This window comes from Oncorhynchus clarkii, chromosome 19, assembly GCF_045791955.1.
Source record: "Oncorhynchus clarkii lewisi isolate Uvic-CL-2024 chromosome 19, UVic_Ocla_1.0, whole genome shotgun sequence".
Lineage (NCBI taxonomy): Eukaryota > Metazoa > Chordata > Actinopteri > Salmoniformes > Salmonidae > Oncorhynchus > Oncorhynchus clarkii.
In genome coordinates this window covers 10,769,354-10,795,887 of record NC_092165.1, presented here as the reverse complement: position 1 = coordinate 10,795,887, position 26,534 = coordinate 10,769,354, and the positions used below count along the sequence as shown (strand labels likewise).

The 26,534-nt window shown below is 43.1% G+C and overlaps 3 protein-coding genes across 4 annotated transcripts in view; 1 reads left to right on the top strand and 2 right to left on the bottom strand.

The window, feature by feature from the left end:
* LOC139374718 (rho GTPase-activating protein 10-like) overlaps positions 1 to 5,977 on the bottom strand; it is a 68,355-nt gene extending 62,378 nt beyond the window's left edge. The window contains exon 1 of the mRNA XM_071115827.1: positions 5,314 to 5,977. Coding sequence (XP_070971928.1) covers positions 5,314 to 5,467 — 154 coding nt within the window. The 5' untranslated portion in view covers positions 5,468 to 5,977. The remainder of the gene's footprint in view (positions 1 to 5,313) is intronic.
* Positions 4,321 to 19,993, top strand: LOC139374717 (protein arginine N-methyltransferase 9-like). 2 transcript variants are annotated; one of them, XM_071115826.1, is made up of 13 exons: positions 4,321 to 4,499; positions 7,251 to 7,458; positions 8,041 to 8,189; positions 8,505 to 8,741; positions 9,188 to 9,355; positions 9,853 to 9,955; positions 10,568 to 10,677; positions 10,982 to 11,171; positions 11,461 to 11,644; positions 13,709 to 14,456; positions 14,601 to 14,754; positions 16,383 to 16,505; positions 18,192 to 19,687. In XM_071115826.1, exons 1-13 carry the CDS (start codon positions 4,492 to 4,494, stop codon positions 18,474 to 18,476), a joined length of 2,667 nt encoding a protein of 888 aa, XP_070971927.1. In that variant the 5' UTR covers positions 4,321 to 4,491; the 3' UTR covers positions 18,477 to 19,687. The 2 variants fall into 2 exon arrangements, with proteins under 2 accessions (XP_070971927.1, XP_070971926.1); XM_071115825.1 differs by lacking the exon at positions 4,321 to 4,499 and adding an exon at positions 6,428 to 6,845 and having other exon boundaries at positions 18,192 to 19,993.
* LOC139374719 (transmembrane protein 184C-like) lies at positions 18,989 to 25,835 on the bottom strand. Its single transcript, XM_071115828.1, has 11 exons — positions 25,210 to 25,835; positions 24,971 to 25,101; positions 24,798 to 24,834; positions 24,237 to 24,353; positions 23,927 to 24,015; positions 22,623 to 22,697; positions 22,064 to 22,157; positions 21,807 to 21,919; positions 21,291 to 21,390; positions 20,863 to 21,034; positions 18,989 to 20,615 (listed from the first exon to the last, which is right to left on the bottom strand). The coding sequence occupies exons 1-11, from the start codon at positions 25,327 to 25,329 to the stop codon at positions 20,281 to 20,283; spliced, it is 1,383 nt and encodes a 460-aa protein (XP_070971929.1). The 5' UTR covers positions 25,330 to 25,835; the 3' UTR covers positions 18,989 to 20,280.
* Positions 25,836 to 26,534: the final 699 nt, after the last annotated feature.

The window sequence follows — 26,534 nt, the reverse complement described above, 5'->3', positions numbered from 1 at the left end:
GATTTCATGGTCTGGTCTGATTTCAATGGTGATAAATGACAATCTCACTGAATCCCAGTCAAGCATCTATAAGTACCTAGGTGTCTGGCTAGACTGTAAACTCTCCTTCCAGACTCATATCAAACATCTCCAATCTAAAATCAAATCTAGAGTCAGCTTCCTATTCCGCAACAAAGCCTCCTTCACTCACGCCGCCAAACTTACCCTAGTAAAACTGACTATCCTACCGATCCTCGACTTCGGCGATGTCATCTACAAAATAGCTTCCAACACTCTACTCAGCAAACTGGATGCAGTTTATGACAGTGCCATCCGTTTTGTTACTAAAGCACCTTATACCACCCACCACTGTGACCTGTATGCTCTAGTCGGCTGGCCCTCGCTACATATTCGTCTCCAGACCCACTGGCTCCAGGTCATCTACAAGTCCATGCTAGGTAAAGCTCCACCTTATCTCAGTTCACTGGTCACGATGGCAACACCCACCCGTAGCACACTCTCCAGCAGGTGTATCTCACTGATCATCCCTAAAGCCAACACCTCATTTGGCCGCCTTTCGTTCCAGTTCTCTGCTGCCTGTGACTGGAACGAATTGCAAAAATCTCTGAAGTTGGAGACTTTTATCTCCCTCACCAACTTCAAACATCTGCTATCTGAGCAGCTAACCGATCGCTGCAGCTGTACATAGTCCATCGGTAAATAGCCCACCCAATTTTACCTACCTCATCCCCATACTGTTTTTATTTATTTACTTTTCTGCTCTTTTGCACACCAATATCTCTACCTGTACATGACCATCTGATCATTTATCACTCCAGTGTTAATCTGCTAAATTGTAATTATTCGCCTACCTCCTCATGCCTTTTGCACACAATCTATATAGACTTTTTCTACTGTGTTATTGACTTGTTAATTGTTTACTCCATGTGTATCCCTGTGTTGTTGTCTGTTCACACTGCTATGCTTTATCTTGGCCAGGTCGCAGTTGTAAATGAGAACTTGTTCTCAACTAGCCTACCTGGTTAAATAAAGGTGAAATAAAAAAAATAAAAAAAGCCTCGTCATCCACAAAAGCAGACGCTAAAGGCAGATAGTTAAACAAGTACAGCCAATTTGCTGAGACATTTTACTCTGATCTCAGACTGTAGGCAGGTTTCCATTGATCATGGTATAGTCGACAAAATATTTTTATTTTTATTTTTAACAAAAAAAACAGATATGAGAACTTAATGCGCAATTTGCCTAAATGTGTAATGGAAACACTTCAACCACTGCAAATTCTATTGATTTTTTTTTAAAGGTGTGAAGTCATTACATCCAGGTGTTTTTAATCAATAGACAAGATAGTTAAATGGAATCACACCCTAGCAGGCAATTGTCACATCTATTTTCTATGCAAACTTCCTAAATGTCATCAACAACAAACAAAAAGTCTATGGAAACATAGCTAGTCAGGGACTATAGATGGGTTAGCTGACAACGTCACAAAAACGATGCACACGCTTCAATGGGGCAGAAGTTTGAGTTGTTGAGATTCTGGATGGCCAGATAGCTACCAACAATGACAAGAAACTGCCATGTGGTGAATCGTAAGTGATTCATTTCAGCTAGTCATGTCTATTCTTGACGATTTGACACATTTCATGGCAATGCTAACAAGGCAACAAAATGCTAGCTAGCTAACCAACTGCAATGTATTCGAGAAAAATACATTTGCTCAAGGAGCACTTCTGTTTTTAATAAACATTGAAGACGAAATATAGTTTACATGTTAACAATCTAAGCCAACCCCATCTGTTTTGCCCCATAGCTGCGCACGCATCGATTGTTGCTGCTAAACAGCCAACCCGTCTATTCAGTGCAGTCTGTCTCACAAGACCTAGCAGCTGTCAGTCGATGCTCTGCTGTCTTAAAACAGTCATTCTAAGTCAATGTAATGAGAACTTGGCGTTGGCTCATGACTGACTTCACGCAGAGAAGTGAGTGCACAAAGCTGACACTGTATACACTGGAGCAGCTTAGAGGTGTAAGAGACTAGTGAAGACACCACATGCCACTTTACGCGGGCACATTCCGAGCCCATCTTATTTATCGCTTAATAAGGACATAAAACCAGGTACACACTGCTACCTAAAATAAACGCTGTTCTTGATCTCAGACAAAGATGATCTTGACCCTCTGTTCAACCCACATCACATGTCTAGCTAGCTAACTAGGCTACGGCTATAGTGTAGAGCAGCCATATACAGTAAACACATTAGGAAATTGACTTGTAGGCCTAGCCTAAGTTGATGCACAGCCAACAGTTTTTTTTATTTTAAAATTGTTTGTCATTTAGCAGACGCCCTTATCCCGGCTGAATTATAAGAGCAATTAGGGTTAAGCGCCTTGCTCAACGGGACATCTACAGATATTTTCACCTAGTCGGCTCAGGGATTCAAGCCAGCAACCTTTTGGTTACTGGCCAAACCCCCTTAACCTCTAGGCTACCTGCTGCCATTTTGCTCTGGCTCCTGGCAGTTGAGTAATGTCAGAATGATTTGGTAGACATCTAAAACACAAATAACCTAGCCTATTTCTGTTCATTTCCATGAAATAAAACACAATAGCCTATTCACTGATTTGACATTCTAAAGGGGTTGTCACGCGCTGAAGACGTGGATGTCGATTAAGGCAGCCCCCCGCACCCCTCTGGTTCAGAGGTTGGGTTAAAAGCGAAAGACATTTCAGTTGAAGGCATTCAGATGTACAACTGACTAGGTATCCCCCTTTCAAGTAGAATATTAAATCTGCTCTGCTTGTGGTCTTTGGTCTCAACAAATGTCTTCCAAAGAAGGCATGTTACTAGAGGCCTACTTAGAATCACAGAAACCTGACATTTAAAACAGATCAACAATTGAAAAATGTATTGAACTTAGGAGATCAACTAAATGTTTTGAACATTAATTTTCCCTAGTTAATCATAAGTCATGAACAAACTGAATCAGTGATTTGTATTTTGCACGCGTATGCCTACAGTACACCGTGTAGCCGTTGGGAATGAAGCTAATGATTGTCTTCTGGTAGAGATGGAAAGACTTTCTCAAAAACCTTTTCAATGAAATGTTAACCAAAACGTAGCCAATGCCTTTCTGGCAGAATTATATGATTATTTGCATCAATCCAGTGGACATTTGTTTAGCAAATTCTGAAATAACACAAGGGCTACAGAAACATTGATAACCAAAAACATTCTCTGGCTGGTGCTCACCTGCAATACAAGGTAACTTCACCAAAAATAATACATTTCTTATATTTTACACAGATCTCAAAAGTAGTCTCTTGGTGTGGTTTAAGCATTGTTGAAGACTTACAACATCCAATTATTTTTCCCAATAAAAATGTATATTTACTTCAGTGTTATTTTAGAGCGAAAACTGGGAAAGCAGAAACAAAAGATTTGAGCCCAATGTTACCAGCAAAAGATAGGCCCACTTCAACACAATGCCTGCCACAAATACATCCACTGAGCCCCCTACAGAGAGCCAGCCTACCAGGGTGATGGTCTGTGGAGGCAGAGAGTGTGTGCTGCCTGCATTATGAAATAAGCTCACCTTTCCATTCTAGAACCTTCAATTCTTTGGAGTAACAATAGACCTAGGGTACATCAAATATATGCTATTGTTACAGTTATGAAGTGCAGCAGCAGGGCTCTCAGATGGCATCCCTACTGCCTAAACAGACAAGTCAATGTTTATTTTCTTACAGTGGGAGTGTGGCCTACTGCAAATTAACCTCGGAAACACTATTTTTAGTGCGCTGCACTGAAGGTTAACCTGAGCTATTCTGGGCTGCATCACCAATTGTAGTGAACCGATAAACTCTTAACAAGCTCATCGCTGGCTTCTAATGAGACCAGTAGAGTACCAGTTGCACTAGGAAGGGACAATCAATTGTCAAAGCAAGCAAGCAATCTCTCCTGGCCTGAACAACTAATTGTGTGGGCTACCTACAGCTACACTACTCTGCATTGTATTAAAGCTCACATGCAATGTGAATAACAGAGGTGGTTCTATTCCAAACAGTTTGTCCGAGGCTGCCCCAGAGAGTTCCGCTGCACATGTTGGTCCCTGATAACTCCCAAAATGGCCTGCAAAACAGAGAGGCGTCTGCGAAAGTCACGTTACTCTTTATTTTTAGAAATATTATGTTTCTTCACTGGCTTTTCCAAATGGAACATGCAATCTCTTTACACCTAGAAAAGGAGAGACGAAAGTACACCCGTGTTGAGTGTAATGAAAAACGCATTTGGCATGCCTTGCTAGAAATCCTTGACTTATTAATGACAAGGAAACCTCAGAGGCTTGCAGTGGGCTAAAAGCTGTACCCTCCTACAGCACTGCAACAGTTGCACTCTAAAGCAATATAGTTAAATCAGCTATCAGTGACTAAATTAAGTTAACCGGTTTGCCTGACAGATATCAGTGGTGTCTTCAGGGCTTTGTTCCAGCAATGAACAGGTAACGGATTGCCTCAACCTGTACCCCTGCACGTTGACTCTGTACAGGTACCCCTTGTATATAGCCTCGTTATTTTAATGTGTTAATTTATTTTATAAATGTTTCAACTATATTTTTGAACTGCATTATTGGTTAATTTTACGGTTTAAGGTCTACCCCGGTTTTATTCGGTGGATGTGACAAATAACACTTGATAATACCAGAGTTCACAAGAAACCTGAAAGACCCAACCCACTGGGCTAGAGTGCATGGAGATTATGATATTTGCCCAGGTGAAGGTGTGCTCACAAATAAATCCATGATGATTGCGACTTGTGTTTCAACCTTGTAACACACCTATAAGTAATTTGGATAGAATTTAGACGAAAACCCTATCTTCAAGGAAAACCCTTTTCATTTTTGCAAAGAATTCCACATGAATCGTGTTCTGGCCTCTAGACAATGGGTGAATGTTAACATCTGGGGATTTTGCAAGTTCATGCACAACAAATTGGGTTGTCAACAGACATCACCTGTCAGCAATGTGTTCCAGTTTATTGAAAAATGAAGGTATTGTTTCCAGAAATGTACAAAATGTTGAACACAGCTGTTTAGAGAAACAAACTTTTGGTAGCTACAAACAAAAGTTTAGGGCGATTGGATACAGCTGGTTGCAAGCAAAGAGTCAGCCATAAAGTTATAATATTAACCATATAGCTTGCACAGTCCAAGAGGCAAACTTGAAACTGCATAGGGAGAGACCTGTCAACAAGCCACAGTCAGCAACTGAATATAACCATTCCAGGGCAATAAACTCAACTGCATAAAAACTCACGTTTTGTGGCATTGATGAGATTCTTTCCATCCTTGTAGAGTTCTTTGATAAATCTGTTGGTTTTGTCCAACTCTGCCTCGTGTGCCTTTATTTTCTCCCTGAAAACGGGACTGTCCAGGTAGCATTCGCTAAACTCCAACGGGTGTAATCCCATGTCTTTAACGTTAGCTAGTTGGCTAGGTCAACTAGCTAGCATAAGAGGCTGTAAAACTGCTTTATAAAAACCACGCGCTAACTAGTTACCCACCACCAACAAGTTGCTTGGTGTCAAGCGAAAAAAAAAAAAAAAACTTTAACCAACTAAAAGCGTTTTTTTAGGGTGAGCAACTAGCTTGAGCTGTCCTCTAACTCGTTAGCTAGCAAACGTTAGCTACGTTTTTGCTAGCTAGTCTTCCCAAATCATAACGTGTTGGCTGACTTGCTAACTACTAGTTTCTAACAACAGCTAATTCACGAAGTAACTTGGCTAGCATGTTACTAGTAGTTGAAAAGGAGCATGGCATTCCTAGATTAGCAACTATTTTGTTAGAGCTTGTTCAAGAGTAACAGCAAACCATGATTTAGTTCGGGAAAAACTCAGTATACTCTTGTGTCAATCCAAGTTGTAGTCCACGTCGTCCAATATAGACATTCAATTGACAGTCGAAAGGAGAAACTCCTATTTGACAAGTAGGCGTTGAGCTCAAGACCTCCTCCCCAGACGCGGGATAGGGCGTTTATTGGCTTCCACCCACCTTCTGATAAATTCATACATTTGCCAACAATGTAAAATATTTACATTTTCTACAAAATACATACTTATAATACATCTAGCTGGTGTCCGTTTTTTATTATAATATTTCAGACGCTCTAACTTGATTTTCTTCACTCAGAACATCCACAACTTTACACAATGGAATCATGAAAGATATCTTTGTTCCCACCCGTACTTATTTACTCAGCGGACATGTGCCGTAGTTCTAATTACACCTAAGACACTACAGTATAAAGATAGGCAGAAACTGCCACACCAATAGAAATCCCCAATCACGCTTTGTGGGCCAGCTCAACTCATGAGTAGAACGCGTCATCGGGTATAACGGTCGTTTCGCGCCAAACTGCGCATGTTCAGGCCATCAACTCAAAGGTACTCCTTCGATATGAAGTTGTTTTTGACAAAAATGAAGACGTGTCAGTTTGTCACATTCACGAGATTAGAGCAAAGCAGATCAACTACTTGAGACATGGTCTTCAATCTAGGCTGTGCCTTTAGATTTCGAGAAGATTAACAGCTAAGGAATCATTTTTCACTTATCTTATTGATTTCTCTAAACCAAAACCGCGGCCTGTTCTGTTGGTCTGCTTCGCAATCGTTCCCGGAAGTCTGGCGATGTTGCGTCTCTGGGTTTAGGAACTCTTATTATACTTCACTGTCAGTGGTCTTCAGCTAACGGCGCTATCAGATGCTGCTATCGCTACATTTTATACTGTTAATGTGATCGTTTATAACGTTACTGTTGTATTTAAATGCACGATTGTGTGATACATATATAGTAAGTCATCAACATCACTGAAAATGAAGTTTTACAGTCTGCTGGCTATATTTAGCTAGTTAATACAGTAGTAGCTAAATTAGCGACTCGTTTTGAAAATAATACCTAGTAGTTAGCTAGTGATAGTGCATGATGAACACAATACTGCTAGTTAGCTACACTCTTGTATCATTTGATGTGGCTAGTATATGTGGCATTTTGCAACGATAGTTTAGACTTGTATGATTATAACGTTAGCTTGCTAGCTCGTGTATTGTGGTTACAACCAAAATATCTGCTGCACACTTTTACAACCACAGCAACACAACACCTAAACTAAACTGCTCATCAGTGTGATGAATGTTGTGTGGCTATGCGTTTATGTTTCTGTGTGTTCCTAACATATGTGGTCTCCTAACTCATCAGTGTGATCGGAATGCCCAACACCAGCACCAGGCCTAAGCGGGGCAGACGGAATCGTCGGGTGCCCAGGGAGGACCCTGCCAGGAATGAGCTGGTGTCCAGGTCACTGGAGAGTGCCCAGCAGTGTCTGTTCAACCAAGACTATGGGACCGCCTTTGTCCACTACCTTCTCGTCCTCAACCTGGCTCCTGTGCTGAAGGACTTTGCCAGTGTGGGTAGCAAAGGAAAGCCTGTAGGCCAGGGCTCTCCAACCCTGTTCCTGGAGTGCTACCCTCCTGTAGGTTGTAACTAACCTGATTTAATTTATCAATCAGCTAATTATTAGAATCAGGTGCGCTAGATTAGGGTTGGAGCGAAAACCTATAGGACTGTATCGCTCCAGGAACAGGGTTGGAGAGCCCTGCTATATACCATTCAGCCTGTCTGACAATTGACATTCCCATTGAACTTTCAGAATTTTTTTATTAGATTTGTATTTGTTTTCACATACACCAGATAGGTGCTGTGAAATGTGTTATTTTACAGGGTCAGCCATAGTAGTATGGTGCCCCTTTAGCAAATTAGGGTTAAATGCCTTGCTCAACCTTGTTGGCTCAGGTATTCAAACCAATGACTCTTCGGTTACTGGCCCAATGCTCTAACCGCTAGGCTACCTTTTGTTTTGAAGTTGAAGTGTGCATTCTCTCTGCACGTTATAATATGAATCTTTACCACTGAAGGAAAAGACAAGTGAGGTAATTTGTAGATTAGTCCAATACATCACCAATAAAGTTTTTATAATGTGTGTTTTCAGGAGTCCTTTAGGTTCACTCTGTTCAAATGGGCAGATGAGCTCGACTCTCTGGGGCGCATCCAGGACCTGTTTGACTGCTATGAACAGGCTCTGGAGCTCTTCCCTTCTGATGAGGTCATCATCAACAGCATGGGCGAACACCTGTTCAGGTAGCCCTCACTCAACAGTCTGACTGTGTCTTGTCTGTAGGTTTGGGAACTGGAAAGAATTGACTAGTCAGGCTTACTAGGTTGACTTTACTAGTCAGAGTTATGGTGGGGTAATATTGTACCTTAGGTTGTGCTCAATACCGGATCAAGACTATAGTTATCTTTTCTGTCATGTCTTGCCAATTAATTGTTCGTTTGCATGCAGTGGTGTAAAGTGATTGAACTAGCGAGACAGCGCTGTGTCCTAGTAAATGTGTCACAGTATTCTTAGATTGCTCACAATTGTTCCATTCCAATCTTCCATGCACGCTCCAGAATGGGATTCCGGGATGAGGCCGCTGGTCATTTCCACAAGGCGCTGAAGCTGAAGCCGGACTACCCTGAGGCCAAGGAGAATTTCTACCGCGTGGCCAACTGGCTGGTGGAGCGCTGGCACTTCCTGATGCTCAATGATCGCAGGAGGAACCACAAGTACCAGCAGGCCATCCAGAAGGCTGTTGAGGGAGGCTGCAACACTGTGTTAGATATAGGCACAGGGACCGGTATCCTCGGGTGAGATTTATTTTTGCCTATTACAGTTAAAGGGATAGTTCATCAAATGAAAAAAGTACATATTGCTTTCCTTAACCTGCCAGAGGTCTTTGGACATTTGGAAATAGTGCCAGACACTGCCAGAAAAACAACTAAATCAAAGAATGGATTGCTGTCATACCTTGTACATTCCTTACAGGGTAAGGAAACCAATGTAATTTTGTAATTTGGGTGAGCTATCCTTTTAAGTGCATCTTTTGTTTTATTACAGTGGCTATGCTGTATGAAGAATTAGGTTAAAGTTTTACAATCTTAATGGTTAGTATTTATCCCAGAGAAATCTACACATCTCTGGGATTGACTACGTTTGTGTTAAAAACACTAACTGTCATGGCTGTGGTCTGTCCATTTCTATTAGTTTGTTACTGCTTGTAATCCTTGTTCCTCTCCGGTCTCTCTATGGACAGAATGTGTGCTAAGAAGGCAGGGGCGGCTGAGGTGTACGCCTGTGAGCTGTCCAAGACCATGTACGAACTGGCCTGTGAGGTGGTCACTGCTAACGGAATGAATGGACGCATCAAGATCCTCCATATGAAGTCGCTGGAGATGGAAGTGCCTAAAGACATCCCTAAGAGGTGACCTTTCACCTTTTCACCTTACTCTGACATCTGTATGGGCCAATTTCCTGGACATAGATTAAGCCTAGTCCTGGACTAAAAAGACATGGAGACTCCATTGAGCATGGGCATCAGTCCAAGACTTCATTTAACCCCATGTCAAGACAGCAGAGTCGCTACCCATCTTCCAAAAACGTCTGAAACCCTACTTCTTTAAAGAGTATCTTGAATAAATTCCATGTCCTCTCCCAAAATAAAATACAAGTAATGCACTTGTCTTTTCCTACTAGAACTACCTATGCTGATAACTACTTTGTTGAGGGAAAATGTACTTGCTACGATTGTGATGTGTTGTCTGACCTAGCTTACTTTAAGATGAATGCACTAATGTAAGTCACTCTGGATAAGAGCTTCTGCTAAATGACTAAGATGTAGTTTGTGGCCTGGAAACTGTCCCTATGCGTCGTCCTCTAATGTGTATATGTACCGTTTGTGTGATGTGTTTTCTGTGGTAGGGTATCGCTGGTTGTCACCGAGACTGTGGATGCCGGCCTATTTGGTGAAGGTATTATAGAGAGCCTTATACACGCCTGGAATCATCTGCTTTTGCCTCCACAGGTAATTAACTAGCATAGGCAGCCATTTTGAGGATTCATTTTGTGTTCATACTGAGTTCCAACACTGTAGTGAATACAAGCCACCCTTTAGTGCAAGTCTGAAAGCATTACCGTGATTAGTAAGTAACATGACTTGGTTTTAGTATTGATTATTTATTTCCCAACACTTTCTCATAACATTTTAGGTTTCATTACAACCATGGATTTAGATGCCAGTCATGTTCATGTTTTTCATTCATTTAACAGGATTGTCTGTCTCTCAATTCAACACAAGTGATCGCAAAGTCATCTTCAAGAGGCTTTACCTATATTTTTGTGTCACAATCACAATTGACACACATGATTATGGAGCATCAATCCTCTTATATTAAATGTCCTTTATCCAGCCAAACCTTCCTCAATATCATAATGCTGCAGTCAATATAAGCCAACAGTGCCATCTAGGGTCTTAATGTGATACTACATTTGAGGTAAAAAAAAATTTAAAAAGTGCATTTAGTAAACATATATTATAAATTGCAACACCAACCAAAATCCTATTATAGCAAAGTTAATGGCATGAGGCCTGATGTATGAAGACGTGAAGGCTCACTTTCTGCTCCTGCTACTGCAGAGCACCCAGGACCCATCCAGGCCTCCCTCCCAAGCAGGCCGGGTCATCCCTGCCGGAGCCACTGTGTTTGGGATGGCTGTCCAGTGCCTGGAGATCCGCCGCCATCACAGGTGACCTGTCCCTCTGTTGTTAATAAAGGCTAACTTAAGTCAGTCAGAAAGTGTTCTTCAACGATGGATTTAGTGGTATAATTTATTTAGCACGTTTCAATGCCGCAGCATTTAGAACAGTAGACCAAACATCAACAAGTTCAACGTGTTATTCACCTTTCGTGTCCTCATCTGTTGGAATATTTCATTGTGGACATGGAACAACAGCTGAAGGCCTTATGTCCCTGGAGGGTGTGTGTGTGTGTGTGTGAACAGACACTGGTGTTAATATTCATGTCATCTATTTATAACCATGTGCCTGCAGGCTGTGTGTGTCTGAGGTGGGAGGCCTGGCCACGGCTGCAGCCGGAGAGCTCCACAGCCCAGTAAGCTGCAGCTCAGAGGATGACTCCACAGAGCCCTACACCACAGAGAGACTGAGCAGACTGCCTGGAGGCTACACGCCCCTCACTGAACCCTTCAATGCCCTGGACATAGACTTCAACAACGTGCAGGTCAGCGGCAGTAGAGCGTCTTTATGTGTACATAGATAACTTATAAACCAGAATTACATCACTATGGGGAATCTACTGAACTGTTATCATCCACAGCTACGACTTACAGCCTCACAGTGGCATTGCTGTGTGTAGATTCTGTATAATGATAACAAAACAATATCTCGTATGTCAAAAGCCTCATACTCGCTCAAGCTTTTCAAAATCGAACAAGCTAGTTAGCGTGATACTTGGCTATAGGTTCCAAGAATACAAGAGCAGTGATCGTATTATGCTAACTGTACCCCAGGAGCTGGAGGGTCTGTGCTCCAGGGAGGTGAGCCGGGTGCGTCTACCTGTAACTGGGGAGGGTCTGCTGGACGCCCTGGCCGTGTGGTTCCAGCTCCACCTGGACCAGCAGAGTAGCCTGTCCACCGGCCCTAAGGAGGACACCTGCTGGGAGCAGGCCATCTACCCCGTTCAGACACCACACAGTAGGATCATTTATATAAGACATGTATGCACACTGAGTGTACAAAACATTAGGAACACCTTCCCTTTTGCCCTCAGGACAGCCTCAATTCGTCGGGGCATGGACTCTGTAAGATGTCAAAAGTTCTTGACACACTCAACCAGGTGTTCCTGGCACCTACTACCATACCCCATTGAAAGGAACTTAAATCTTAAATCTTTTGTCTTGCCCATTCACCCTCTGAATGGCACACATACACACTCCATGTCTCAAGGCTTAAATATCTTCCTCCCCTTCATCTACACTGATTGAAGTGGATTTAACAAGTGACCTCAATAAGGGATCAAAGCGTTCACCTGGATTCACCTGGTCAGTCTGTGTCCCTCAAACTCAACTCTGGACCTTGAAGCCAGTTCCACTGCTGTTTAAAAAAAAAATCATTGTTCTCCTCTAATCAGACTGATTTAGACCTGGGACACCAGGCGGGTGCAATGAATTATCAGGTAGTACAGAAAACCAGCAGGCTCCGGGCCTCGTAGGGTAAGAGTTGGGTACCCCTGGTCTATTTCATGGAAAGAGCAGGTGTTCATAATGCTTTGTACACTCGGTGCCTATACACATGCAGTGAGGTAGTGTATTTAGACAACTGCACCCTACTCCTCTGTAGGAGTATGATGTAGTGTTGCAGTGCGTAGGGAGTAGTGCGTAGGGAGCAGTGCGTAGGGAGCAGTGTGCATAAACATCTCTACATAGAGCCCTTCATACAGTAGAGATGCACAGAATGCACTGTAGAGACTGGTCAAGTTCTACACAGATTCTCCTGACATCCACTCAGAACAACTATTGCAGTAATAAATTACACATATATTACACACTGTACATAATGTATACAAATGCTGTTCTTGCATATTCTGCTGTAATATTTGTCCCCTTCTGATGTTTGCAATGCAATTCCCCATTCCATCAAACGGGGGCAGTAGGCTACATACAGAAGAAACCTATTCCATTGAAGACAGTAGGCAATGACTGAAGTCAACTTACACTGTAACCTCAAGGCTGTTATTGGTTGTCTTTGGTTTGCCTAGCTGGATTTCACAACCGTGAACATTCAAATGGATTGAATGAGTTCTACGCAAATAGGCTTGACCTTTGTCTGTACTCCTTCATCCTGTCAGGCTATTGTGCTCCTTCCAGACGTAGAACAGCAAAGTGAAGTTGTACCGTGGTGTTGTCGTTGAGAGGCACCATCATTCAGCTGCCGAGCTCTGTGTTGCTAATTGAAAGGGGCAGCGTCTAGGGACCCACCAAACACCATCCCTGCTATTTTTCCCGATGATCATCGACATCCGTTTCCCGGTTGCCGTGGCGAGACAGGCGGGTGCACCGGGATCGCCTGTGACACTCTTTAGTGTTCATGAATCTCTTATAGGCTCTACATATGTATTTTCCCCAAACGCCCCCTGACAACGACAAGCCACACGCTGACGCGATGACACATATTCCTACAGGAATGTCTCTCTGTCTGTGTGCCTCCCTCGCTCCCCTGCTCCTACCCCTCTCTCCCTCTTTCTTTTTGTGCAGTGGCAAAGCATCTTGGTCCATGCCAGTTCTGTTTACTTGTTGTTGTGGTTCATGAATAAACAGTCATGTGTGCAACAAGGCCTTATAAAAAAAGAAAGAAATCAACTTGTTACTTATGATATGCCAAGAATTTGTACGTCATTTGCAATTTTACGTGCTTTATTTATTAGACTTAGAAAAGGGTCACACACATCAAAACAAATGTGCATACAGTGAGTGTATAAAACATTATGAACACCTGCTCTTTCCCTGACAGACTGACCAGGTGAATCCAGGTGAAAGCTATGATCCCTTATTGATGTCAAATCCACTTCAATCAGTGTAGATGAAGGGGAGGAGACATGTTAAAGTATTGAGACATGGATTGTGTATGTGTGCCATTCAGAGGGTGAATGGCCAAAATATTTAAGTGATGGTGCAACGCATTAAATGGTTGTTTATTCATTGTCAATAGGCTTGTATCTGTCCTTATTCAAATGAACCATAAAATGAAATGTCTCGTCAGATTTTCCCCTGAGGCCTGGTGACGAGCTCATCGTGGAGATCTCCTGCCGGGACGCCTACCTGAGACTCTGCAGCGTTGCCGTAGCGAGAGACGGACGAGAGTTCCGTCTAGACGACTGTCTGGATCCAGACATACCTAGAAACAACCCAGGCCCGAGCGGCAATCCCAACCCAAGCCTTAACGCCGAGGCAGAACTGTGCAGTGCCCTAGCTTGCCTCGGGACAGAGCAGAGCAGTGGACCTCGAGACTACACCATGCTGGAGTGTGCTGAAATGGCCCTCCTCAACAACCAGCCCTACCACGATAGTTTCCGCAGGGCACTGGCTAAACTCATCACCAACCTGAAGGACGCTCGTTCGGTCCAGGGTCCCAGCCAGGGTCAAGGGTTTGAGGTCATGCCTCTCACTGACCCCCCAAGTGGCCCTATGGACCCTGGTCCCGACCCCTTCTACGTGCTGGACGTGTCCGAGGGCTTCTCTGTTCTCTCCCTCATGGCAGCCAGTCAGGGCCAGGTGAAGGCCTATAGTTCGGTAGAGAAGACCCAGCACCAGGCGGTGCTCAGGAGGCTGGCCATGGCCAACGGTGTCCCAGAGGAGGCTCTCGAGTTCTGGCTGAACCAGGTGGAGGACGAGCAGGCGGTGCTCCAGAGACCCTCCAGGGAGAAGCTGTGGAGCGCCATTATATTAGACTGTGTGGAGACCTGTGGCTTAGTGAGGCAGAAGCTGATGGAGAAAGCCACCCTAGCCAGGTAGGAAGATGGAGCAAGCGCTGCTGGGAAAGATAGCTTTGGTAGACTACTTGGGTTTGGAAGAATCTGTCCCTTTTTTTGTACAATAGTTTGATTGTTATGGTACAATAGTTTGATTGTTATGGTGGGGTCCATCCATGGCAGATGCCTGTTGGAGGACGGCGGTCAGATCTTCCCAGAGAGAATAGTGTTGTACGGGATGCTGGTGGAGTCTGACACCCTGCTGCTGGAGAGTGCTGTCCAGGGCCAGGAGCCGACACTGGGCTTCAACATCGCCCCGTTCATCAACCAGTTCACTGTGAGTTACTGACACACCTCTCCAGATCCGCTGCATGCTTACTGCATCTCCCCACCTGCCTTGCATATGTCGTCACTAGGGCCTGAGGTTTTAATGATATAGTTAAGCAATAAGGCCAGGGGGGTTGTGGTATATGGCCACGGGCTGTTCTTATGCAAGATGCAACACGGACTGACTGGACACAGCCCTTAGCTGTGGTATATTTGCCATATACCACAAACCCCCGAGGAGCCTTTATTGCTATTATAAACTGGTTACCAACGTAATTAACATTAAATATGAATGTTTTCAAATTGGTATACAGTCTGATATACCACAGATTTCAGTGAATCAGCATTCAGGCCTCAAACCACACCGTTTGTTTTGGATATACTGTGTGTGTGTGTGTGTGTGTGTATATATCTTTACACAGTGTACAAAACAATAGCAAAACCTGCTCTTTCCATGACAGACTGACCAGGTGAATCCAGTTGAAAGGTATGATTCCGTATTGCTGTCACTTGTTAAATCCAATCAGTGTAGATGAAGGGGAGGAGAAGGCTTTTTAAGCCTTGAGACATGGATTGTGTATGTGACATTGAGGGTGAATGGGCAAGACAAAAGATTGAAGTGCCTTTAAACGGGGTATGGTAGTAGGTGCCAGGCGCACTGGTTTGAGTGTGTCAAGAACTGCAACGCTGCTGGGTTTTTCACGCTCAACCGTTTCCCGTGTGTATCAAAAATGGTCCACCACCCAAAGGACATCCAGCCAACTTGACACAACTGTGGGAAGCATTGGAGGCGACATGGGCCAGTCCATGCCCCGACGAATTGAGGCTGTTCTGAGGGCAAGCGCCATACTCTACCATCTGAGCTACAGAGGACCGAGTCCTGTCACATTGTCAGGAAAACGTCCTGGCTGTAGTCACACTCCTCAGCTCTAAATGTGCATGCAGTATACTCTGATAACTAACAAAGTCGTATAGTAAATGTACTGCATGGTTAGGGGGAAAAGTATGGTCAACTCAGAAATTCATTGTACGTGACACAACTCCCAAACCTTTCTCGCTCAACATGTCTCCTCTCCTCTCATATCTGGTATTCCCTCTCATGTCAATGGTGCAATAGTCATAGTATTGACAGCTGCCTCGATGTTCTTTGTACCTTGCATCATTCTTCTGAATCAAAGGACAGGCTCCTGAGACACAGCAACATGTTGCCTGAGGCTTGTAACATCTTGACTCAAGATGGCTGCTGACATATAAGGCCAACTCCCCCCCCCCCCCCCCCCCCCCCCAAATATTCTGGCGAAAGCTAAACATTGTTTTCTTATAGTTACTTTCGCAGAACTAGTGGTTCTTGGTCTCCCGTATTGCAGTTGCGCTCAAGTGAACCAATTTTGAAATGGCACAATGCATTTAAACTGACCTTTTACTGTGCTTTTTTAAGTAAAAAAAACAAAAACAATTATTGCAATGCAACCTTCTCCGTTGAAGCTGGAGAGGTTTGGGAAATACTGAACTGGAATACATGGACTGCCTTGTCATTCTGTTTAAAGGGGTTGAATTAGTCTCAGATGTAGGGTTGTATAGATGTCCGCTGAATGGACATCTAATATGTGACAATGATATGATCTCTCTCCTTCCTAGGTTCCAGTCCATGTGTTTCTGGACTTGTCCACTCTGCAGTGTAGACATCTCAGTGACTCTGTAGAACTCTTTATCCTGGACCTCATGAACACCAATGCCAACTATACCAACAGAGACATCAAGGTAAAGCCCCAAAAACAACAGATTAATTTAGTTATAGATACATTATCAGAAAACATTAATATTAAAAAAAAAAACATGGTAAATGGGACCATTGTCTGCTTACACATTATACTGAGGATAACACTGAGTTAGTTGCCAGATCCCTTGGCAGTGTCAGTACTTCCACTGAGCTGTGGCCCTGACCATAGAAATAAACTCAGCACAAAAAGAAACGTCTCTTTTTCAGGACCCTGTCTTTCAAAATCTGAATAACTTCATTGTAAAGGGCTTAAACACTGTTTCTCATGCTTGTTCAATGAACCATAAACAATTAATGAACATGCACCTGTGGAACGATCGTTAAGACACTAACATCTTACAGACGGTAGGCAATTAAGGTCACAGTTACGAAAACTTAGGACACCAAAGAGGCCTTTCTACTGACTCTGAAAAACACCAAAAGAAAGATGCCCAGGGTCCCTGTTCATCTGCGTGAACGTGCCTTAGGCATGCTGCAAGGAGGCATGAGGACTGCAGATGTGGCCAGGGAAATAAATGACAATGTCTGTACTGTGAGACGCCTAAGACAGCACTACAGGGAGACAGGACGGACAGCTGATCGTCCTCGCAGGGGCAGACCACATGTCACAACACCTGCACAGGATCGGTACATCCGAACATCACACCTGCGGGACAGGTACAGGATGGCAACAACAACTGCCCGAGTTACACCAGGATACTCACAATCCCTCCATCAGTGCTCAGACTGTCCACAATAGGCTGAGAAAGGCTGGACTGAGGTCTTGTAGGCCTGTTGTAAGGCAGGTCCTCACCAGACATGACCGGCAACAACATCGCCTATGGGCACAAACCCACCGTCGCTGGACCAGACAGGACTGGCAAAAAGTGCTCTTCACTGACAAGTCGTGGTTTTGTCTCACCAGGGGTGATGGTCGGATTCGCATTTATCGTCAAAGGAATGAACGTTACACCGAGGCCTGTACTCTGGAGCGGGATCGATTTGGAGGTGGAGGGTCCGTCATTGCCCGAGGTGGTGTGTCACAGCATCATCAGACTGAGCTTGTTCTCATTGCAGGCAATCTCAACGCTGTGCGTTACAGGAAAGACATCCTCCTTCCTCATGTAGTACCCTTCCTGCAGGCTCATCCTGACATGACCCTCCAGCATGACAATGCCACCAGCCGTACTGCTCATTCTGTGCGTGATTTCCTGCGAGACAGGAATGTCAGTGTTCTGCCATGGCCAGCGAAGAGCCCAGATCTCAATCCCATTGAGCATGTCTGGGACCTATTGGATCGGAGGGTGAGGGCTAGGGCCATTCCCCACAGAAATGTCTGGGAACTTGAAGGTAACATCTCACAGCATGAACTGGCAAATCTGGTGCAGTCCATGAGGAGATGCACTGCAGTACTTCATGCAGCTGGTGGCCACACCTGATAATGACTGTTACATTTGATTTTGACCCCCCTTTGTTCAGGGACACATTCCATTTCTGTTAGTCACATGTCTGTGGAGCTTGCTCAGTTTGTCTCAGTTGTTGAATCTTATGTTCATACAAATATTTACACGTTAAGTTTTGCTGAAAATAAACAGTTTAGGACGTTTCTTTTTTTGCTGAGTTTACAATTACTACTTTATTGATTACAATAGTCTATGTCTATGGCCCTGACTGTGTGTTTCTACCAGGTCCAGGCTAGTGCCTCAGGCAGGGTAACTGCTGTGCCCTTCTGGTACCAGATCCACCTGAACGAGGAGATCAGCGTGAGCACCTTCAACCAGGACTCCCATTGGAAGCAGGCTGCTGTGGTGCTGCACCAGCCCCTGGCAGTGAGGGAGGGAGACTGGGTACGACTGGCCGTCACCCTGCAGAAGAGCTCCATCTCCATATCAGCCAGTATAGAGGAAGAGGCTGGGGAGACCGGGACTGTGGATTCTGTTAGAGTCCGCTCAGTGACTGTCTGTGATAAGTAGATGTCTGGTGATATGAAAGTACAAGAGTCAACTTCATAAGTGTTTAAAAGGAGGAAGTTGTGGTGCTTTTGATTCTACAAGAGCACCAAGTCCACTCAGTCTTACTGGGAGAGAGGTCAAGGTATCACTCTGGGTTCTATATTGTGAGTGTGAACTGCATATATGTCGAGGGGAAGGGATTGGACTATGGATTCTCCGGAAGCGCCAGCTCTAAAATGACCCCACAATAGCTACCATCTCAATATGCCTTCTCTCAGGACTTTCACAAAGACATTTACATGTTTTATGATGTGCTCACCTTGAGACGTTTTGGTCTTCAGTGTGTTCATAATCTTGTTTTGGAATGACGTCTCTTGATTATGGTTGCTTATTCAAATGTTTTGTATCAGCACTTGCATTTTATCTCAAAGAATCATTTAGAAATCAAAGAAAATCATCATGAACAAACAAGAGACTTGGTGTCACCTCAACATTGTGTCAATTTCTTATTGACACTAGCAAAAACTGACAGCCACATTTAATTTCATTTATTGGAGGGTGAATGTTTGGAACTTTGAGTTGAACTCTCAAAGACAAAGGTGCTGACACGTTTGATGTAGTACTTCCCTCTGAAGGTTAATGCTTTGTGACAAACATCAGGTAAGGCAATAGCTGCACACACTTGACACCCATTCCTGATAGGAAGACGTTCTACTAATGGATGAATGAAACTAGTGAAAGACTGATATCAATTCAGTACAGTAAATCACAACTAATATCCCTGAAAAGCTTAAAATAGAAATTAGGATGGTAAGAAAAAAATGTATATCTATAACCATGACTATGTAAGCATCAGTTTATATTTACAAATGAGAGGCAGACGTGAAATGTGTGAATTACTTCATAGTGGATATAGTGTGGATACACTAGGACAAGGCATCTGAGAAGACTATAGAGGCTGTTAGTGTTAATGCCACAGTGAGACACCGCTTCATGCTTCAAAAACTGTACTATAGGTTCGAAGACCGTATTCAAGCATGTGCAAACCAATGATGTACAGTACCAGTCAAAAGTATTGACACCTACTCATGAAGGGTTTTTCTTTATGCCAAGAGTGGGCAAAGGGTGGCTACTTTGAAGAATCCATGTGTGTTATTTCATAGTTTTGTCTTCACTATTAATCTACAATGTAGAAAATAGTTTTTTTTTTTTTAATAAAGAAAAACCCTTGAGTGAGTGGTACTGTATATAAATCAATCATTGGTGCAAACCAGTATTTTGTGTAAGTTTCAGTTTAAAAGCTACATATATAATACTTTGAATGTTTTCGTAACAACAACTAAAACCCTTGGTAAATGATTAACGAGCTTGTAGTGACATCACCCAGGTGCTATTATAGAACATGTATACTGGTAAAATCTCACCAGCTTTTGAACTTGAAGTCCGGACCCATTAAAATGAGGGGTCACACTAAAATAAGGTATTGAGGTACTGTACTTTACCATTATGACTCAGTAGTACAATACAGATACAAGAAAAGATATCTTAAGTGTCATGAGACCCTTACGAAAGCTTATGAACATTCTTCGAGCTGTCATTGACAGAGGTCCATCTGCATCAACCCTGGTGGACGAATGACTCACTACAATATTTCTTAATTAACGTGTGCTTTTTCATCGCTTGCTTTAATTTGGTCTTGTGCGGATTAGCCAAATATCGTCTGTAGGGGAAACGTAGCCGAGGCCATACTTGGTTCCTGCCAAACTGTGTTTGGTATAACGTGCATTCAGAGACCCCATTGGAGGATTTTAGCGATGACGCTAAGCTAGGTGATAACGACAAGGTCGTCTGTAACCAAGTCTGTTGGCTCGTTGGTGGTGTTTCTGGGCTCTGGAGCTTGTCTACCATCGTCTTCCCTCTCCTCTCCATCTCCCTCTCCAATCCACTGAGCATTGCTGAGCCCGGCGGGGGCTGACAAGGAGTGGGGCGTTTGGGTTTTGCCCAGGCCCTGGTACCGACCCATGGGGGACGCCGGGTTGGACAAGGTCTCCGTGGGACCGATGGCGTCCAGGGAGCCTGGAGAAAGCAAGCCTGAGCGCTCACCGTCGTCCTCCGCCTCACCAAAATAGGTCTTCCTAGTTCGGCCCATAACCGTTCTCCCTGTATCAGGAAATAAATGTTTGAAGATTTGAGAATGGCAATACACTCACATAATAAGGAAATCTATCAAAGTCTTGAAGATTTTGAGGGTAGCCATTTTCTATTCTCTCATGACATTCTATGAACTTAAATCGAGTAGCTAGCCTCTGAGAGGAAACCTTGTCAAACAAAGTTCTTAACAGTGGCTTCTTTGATTCCATCCATGCACGACTGCTATTGAGTCAAGCCAAATGGGATGAGAACTAACCGACGTTGCGGACTTGCTCAGAGATGTCAGCCCTGACGTCAGAGATGTCCCACATGGCCAGGAAGGAGTCGAAGCAGGATCCCTCCTCAGCCTCCTGGATGTAGGGCTTGTAGGTGAAGCTGAAGTGGTGGGCGATGGCCGCCAGGAACATCTCCACACAGATGATGAAGTCCTGGATGAAGTATGGATGAAAGCTTGACTGTATAGCAAAGCAAGTCTATTCTCAAATCTAGTGAAGTTATTTAGAAGTCTTGCACAGGATAGAAGTCCTTGAGATGAATCATCTCGTTTTCTAGGGGCTTGAGACCACAAGCCTCAACAGATATTACCTTATACCAAACAAGTCATTGTACAACTGCATTACTACAGCATTATGTAGCAAAAGTGTTACTATGGCGTTATACAGTGTTGGTATTGTCTTGCATTACCTGTAGGCCTGTAGCTACAGCCTCCACACTGTCCCAGTCCCACGTGTGTCTCTCTGAGATCACTCCAACCTTGACCAGGAGAGCGATGAACGCAGCTTGCCTAAGATAGATTCCAGACAACAGAGTGGAAATAATCAATCCTCTACACTGCAGCCAACACAGAACGCATTAACCCAATTACTGGCTATAATCCACACAGCTTTAAAACATACTTTGTTAACAAGTCCTACACATGCAATTCTGAAAAGAAGTTGTATAAGAAATACAAATGGGCAGCCAAAACTGTGTTACTTTAATGGGTAACAATGCTAGATCCATGAATAGCAGACACATTGACTGGTATACAAATATGTTATTAACCATGGAGGTCGATAACCTGGTCCCAGATCTGTTTGTGCTATGTCAATGGCTTGACATTGACCACAGGAGTTGGCAAGACAGCACAAACAGATCTGGAACCAGGCTAGGAGGTAGATGCAGGTGATCCAAAATGGCAGCCCCAAAAAAAGCACTCACCAGAAGGAGACAAACACCACCATTTTGACACACAGGAACTTCCCCACTGGTCTGATGGGGGCCAGTTCCTCTCTTAGGGCCTTGTAGAACAGGACCAAACAGTACATGGCAAACTGGGAGAGAGAGGAGAGAGAATGATAGAGAAAGAGACCACATACTGACTGCTAAATATTTAATAATGTTATCTTTGTGGTGGTGGTATGGTGACAGGAAGTTTACAGCAATGTGGAGACAAGTGTGAAAAATGCAGAACCTACCAGCTGCGACATATTGTTGAATATCACCAGGTACGTCCATGCATTGGTTGAGCTGAAGTTACCTTCATCATACACACCACAGAGCTGACATATCCTACAGGATAGTGAATGGAGACATGTGATATGACTTGATACCAAAAGTTAATGTATATGTGGTGAGTGTTAGGGAATAGGTTAGGTAGTTTAGACCGCACCCTACAGCCCACTTCCACACCCCAGTCCCCCAAGGGGTGGCAGCTTGGGAGCCGTAAGGCTGCTGGTTGATTTGGTGGCCATGATACTTTTTTTATTTTAAAATCTTTAGGTTTGGTATTATTTATTTATTTGGTTTATTTAAATAAGCCTTTGGTATTTTTCCTTTTTGTACATATTTATGTTTCGTCACTATTTGAACAAATGATCATCTGCTTGGACTGGCCGACCCAGAAGTCAAGAGAGACAGAGCTGGCCCTGGACCAAGGTACGGTTGCTGTCTCTCTGGGCACATGTACATTCAACACTTAGGCATATAACATAAGTCCATCCTGAATGGAAAACAGATCCTGTGCAAAACACTTACAAGGCAATAACTGTTGTGACTGGTCTGACAACCGTGTACTGCAACACTCCCAGCTTGCATCTCAATAGCAATACCCTGCAATAGGAAAACACAGTACACATTATTAAGGAAAGACATTCACACAAAATGTTAGCTTTTTCCCACTATAAAATAGCACTAACATCTTACTAAATCACCAGCTTTGTTTTTCATGAATTTCTTCCATTTCTTAAAATCAATAACATCCTATGAAGAAAGATGTTGCAATACCTGTGGCTAAAATCACAGATGCAGAGCATTAGTTAAAATGCAGAGTAAACAAAACAGATGAGCCTAATGCTGTCTTTCTGTTCTTTAGGCTGGTGCATTTTTCCTCAAATGAGAACACGTTGTTCCACTTGCAAACACTTCTGGTTCTGTTCTTAATCAACTACAGGCAGACATGCTACATATTACTATTGTTGCCTGACTGGGGCTTGTTTGGAGCTGGCGAGTAGCAATGGAGACTTGGAGAGACTTCAAGCAGCCAAACAAACACCTTGAAGGTGAACCTTCTAGAAAGAGACTCAAAACGGAGGCCACACAGACTGGAGCCACTTTAAGACCCAACTTCCTGTTTTGATTATGAGCCTGAAATATAAATGTATACTTAAAACACATCAACATTAATCATGTTATTAATCCTAAAATATCCATTCATAACACGTAAAACAAAGAAGTGGTAGTTTATTGCTGCACAAAAACATAGACCTTCATCCTAAAATGTAAACTCATAACACATGGTATGGATAATATTTTAGATCCTTATTAGCCTGGCTGATTGTGCAGTAATGACATAGATATTGATAGAGGACTCCAATGGCCAAAAGCCAGTTTTAGCATGGACAGCACCATTAAGGACTTTCACCATTTTGAAGTAGTCAATTGAGTGGGACTTCCTATGGTTTATCCAATGAATTATAAGTGATCAAAAATTCCATAACCGCATGTGGCAGTAAATTTGCCAACCTTGGCTTTATACCCGTTCAAACAACACATTCCAGGTGGCAGTATGACCATTTAATTTTGTATACCAACTTATAAAAGTAGTAGACAAAAATTCACTACTTCAAAATGGAGATAGCATCAATGCCCTGCCCATGCTCCCACAGACATCCTAATGGGACAGATACAATGTTGCGTCCTCTATCGCTATGAGTAAAGCCAACCCCTACATTTGTTCTCATGCCAAACGCACAGCACTAACAGATCTGGTACAGGGGCCTGTTCATTATAGCACACATACACTTAAAGAACTACAAAAACTATAAAAGCAACAAACTCACTCTCCCATGGGCCATGATGGGCAGCAGCAGAGGGGAGGAAGGTGTTTCTGCTGCTCCTGCACCTCCAGCATCAGTACCAGGCTGGGGTACTGGTTACCCATGGTTGAGAGAGTGAGAGAGAAATAAAGAGAAGATAGGAATTACAGTGTGAGGATATTGAAATAAATGTAGGCTACTCAGTCTAGCCTAGGATCCAGATGTGTTTGTGCTAGACTTATGTTTGGCATAGGACAAAGAGTGGCCATGATTGGAATGTTAGAACAAACAGGCCTGGGATCATTCTCAGTCAGTTCATGACAAGAATGTGTACCTGGTTTCCCAGGTAGTTGAGCAGGAAGATCATGAAGTTGTAGATGACGTATGCCTCGTAGCACTCCCTGCACGTGTCCACGTAAATGGCAATGCTGGGGTACTTCAACGCAATCCACTGTGTGAGAGAGAAAGGGAGAGGGTGAGAGAGGAAGACAAGGAGAGGAATGGGATCATAGATGGGCCATTACATTATCTCAATGATATGTTGCATGATAATAGTGAACACTTGAACACTTACACTGAAAAGTCAGTCAGGGAGTGTGGCATTTTTTTGTTTCTCTGTTTTGTTTTCTAAAGGAGCTCTGTTCTCATTCTTTGGGAAGTAGGATAATGGAAATTGTGTGATAGGGGGAACGCTGAGCGTAGCAGATGCTAATTGAAATGCCACGCTCATGTCAGGCGCTTTTCAGTTTTACTACTACAGTGACTTCTGACTTCTGTCAAAGCTACAGTGACTTCTGTTAACTTATTTTGTCAAATATTTGTAACTTAACAATAAACCAATGTTGACTTTTAAGAACATCTAGCTACATGATCAAGAATTGAAGGCATTACTTACACTGTCCAGACTGTAAATGGGGACCATCCATAATATTCTGTAAAAAAAAAGGAGACGAGGTCATTCACAATCAGTTAGGTATTATTGTACATCCTTCAAGATAAAGACACAAACCCATGACGGTAATGAATTAACACTATCCTACAGCTGTGACAGAGTAGCCTTTCACTTACCTGATAATTGGCTTCTGTAGCTCTGGTTGAGTATAGTTTACAAGATGCTGCAGGATCCCCCATAGTGATATGGGTATGGTCATGAACACGAATATCCCAGCTATGAACCATGCTTTGTTATGGGTACCAACCTGAAAGGTATACATTACGTATATAATCAACATCCAAACAACAAAGCATGAACTAGGCTATTCAGTGTCAAGTAACGATATGATTGGTCTGCAATGATACCAACTGACCTCGGATTTCTGTAGTTCCCAGATGCACAGGGGTAGTAGGACGACAAGCACAACCAGAAAGTATAGAAGAACGACCAGAGGCCGAATCCATCTCCTCCAGTTGCCACAAGTACAAGGCATATTTTTAATGGTAAGCTAGTTAGCCACAGCAAGTTAGCCAGCGTCCTACACTTACTATGTCAATGGGTGAGATTGCTGAAAACAAAGCTAATGCTAGCAAGCTAGCTAGCTAACAACTAGCTATTACCGCTGCCAGCTATAGCTTGGTATATAAGAGTTCGTTTCAAATGTGCTTTGGGAAGCATGAATACTGAACGATAATTTCCAAACACATTAACGTTAGCTGCTTTGCTAAACCAGAAATTGGTAGCTAGCTAGCTAACGTTAGTCAGCTGATCTCATGATTCACTATGTAAACAAACAATGAATCCACGCTGCATCCATTCCAAACGAAAGCTCTTGATAAAATTAATAACAAAAATGGATAATCTAATAAAATCCAACTGGTCAAAAACAACGCAGTTCTTGTATTAATAACGATCTATTCGTTTCTAAAACTTCCTAAACATCAACATAAGTTTTACAGCGTAACTGATGGTTACTTCTTGTTGACGTTCTTGACAAATGCCGCCCATGCTTCAATCTGATTGGATATGGAAAAGGTCTCAATACTTTCCATTGCTCACGATTACATTGGAAGGCTTAGGCACAGATGTAGTTCGGTTGATCTGCAATCTGAGTCCTCACGCAAGCTCCACTAGATGGCAATGCAAATCAATCATTCTCAGTATTTCACACAAGTGGAAAATGATCATTATTTAAATTACCAAAAGTTGTTAAGAATAACTCAACTGTATAAAATAATGACGAAGTATAAATGTGACATCCACTGTGGAAACTCATTTTCATTGTCATGCTCCACATTGAACTAGCCTAACTTCTCACATGTATTCATAGAAAATACCACAAATATGCATTTGTTGAATATTATTTGTGTATCCTTTGCCTATATAAAAAAAACATACTGGAGTTGGCTTCTCTCTCTCTCTCTTATTTATATATATATTTCTTTCTCTCTTTCCTTGCTGTTAAACATGTGGCCTGTGAATACATGGTTCTAATTAAGATTCTTAAGAAGTGAGAAATGGTGTGAGAGGATTAAGTCCAAAAGCTCCACTAATTCCTACAAAAGCTTTCAGACAGGTGCAAGTCAGCACTAAATATTTAGTCAGGTGAAACCATTTGTCCAAAGAAAGATAACACAATGAAGACGAATGACAACAGGAAGGTTCTCACAAGGCCTTCATTTGAAACACACAACGACC

What these genes read in the sequence shown, in the direction of transcription:
- LOC139374717 (XM_071115825.1), top strand. Translation starts at nt 6,820, where the DNA reads ATGCACGATTGTGTGATACATATATA. An exon ending in TGCTGAAGGACTTTGCCAGT is followed by an intron (nt 7,459 to 8,040) that starts GTGGGTAGCAAA and finishes GTGTGTTTTCAG; the next exon opens with GAGTCCTTTAGGTTCACTCT. An exon ending in CCCCGTTCAGACACCACACA is followed by an intron (nt 11,645 to 13,708) that starts GTAGGATCATTT and finishes ATGTCTCGTCAG; the next exon opens with ATTTTCCCCTGAGGCCTGGT.
- LOC139374719 (XM_071115828.1), bottom strand. Translation starts at nt 25,329, where the DNA reads ATGCCTTGTACTTGTGGCAACTGGAGGAGATGGATTCGGCCTCTGGTC. An exon ending in GGGAACTACAGAAATCCGAG is followed by an intron (nt 25,102 to 25,209) that starts GTCAGTTGGTAT and finishes TATACCTTTCAG; the next exon opens with GTTGGTACCCATAACAAAGC. An exon ending in TCAACTACCTGGGAAACCAG is followed by an intron (nt 24,016 to 24,236) that starts GTACACATTCTT and finishes ATGGGTAACCAG; the next exon opens with TACCCCAGCCTGGTACTGAT.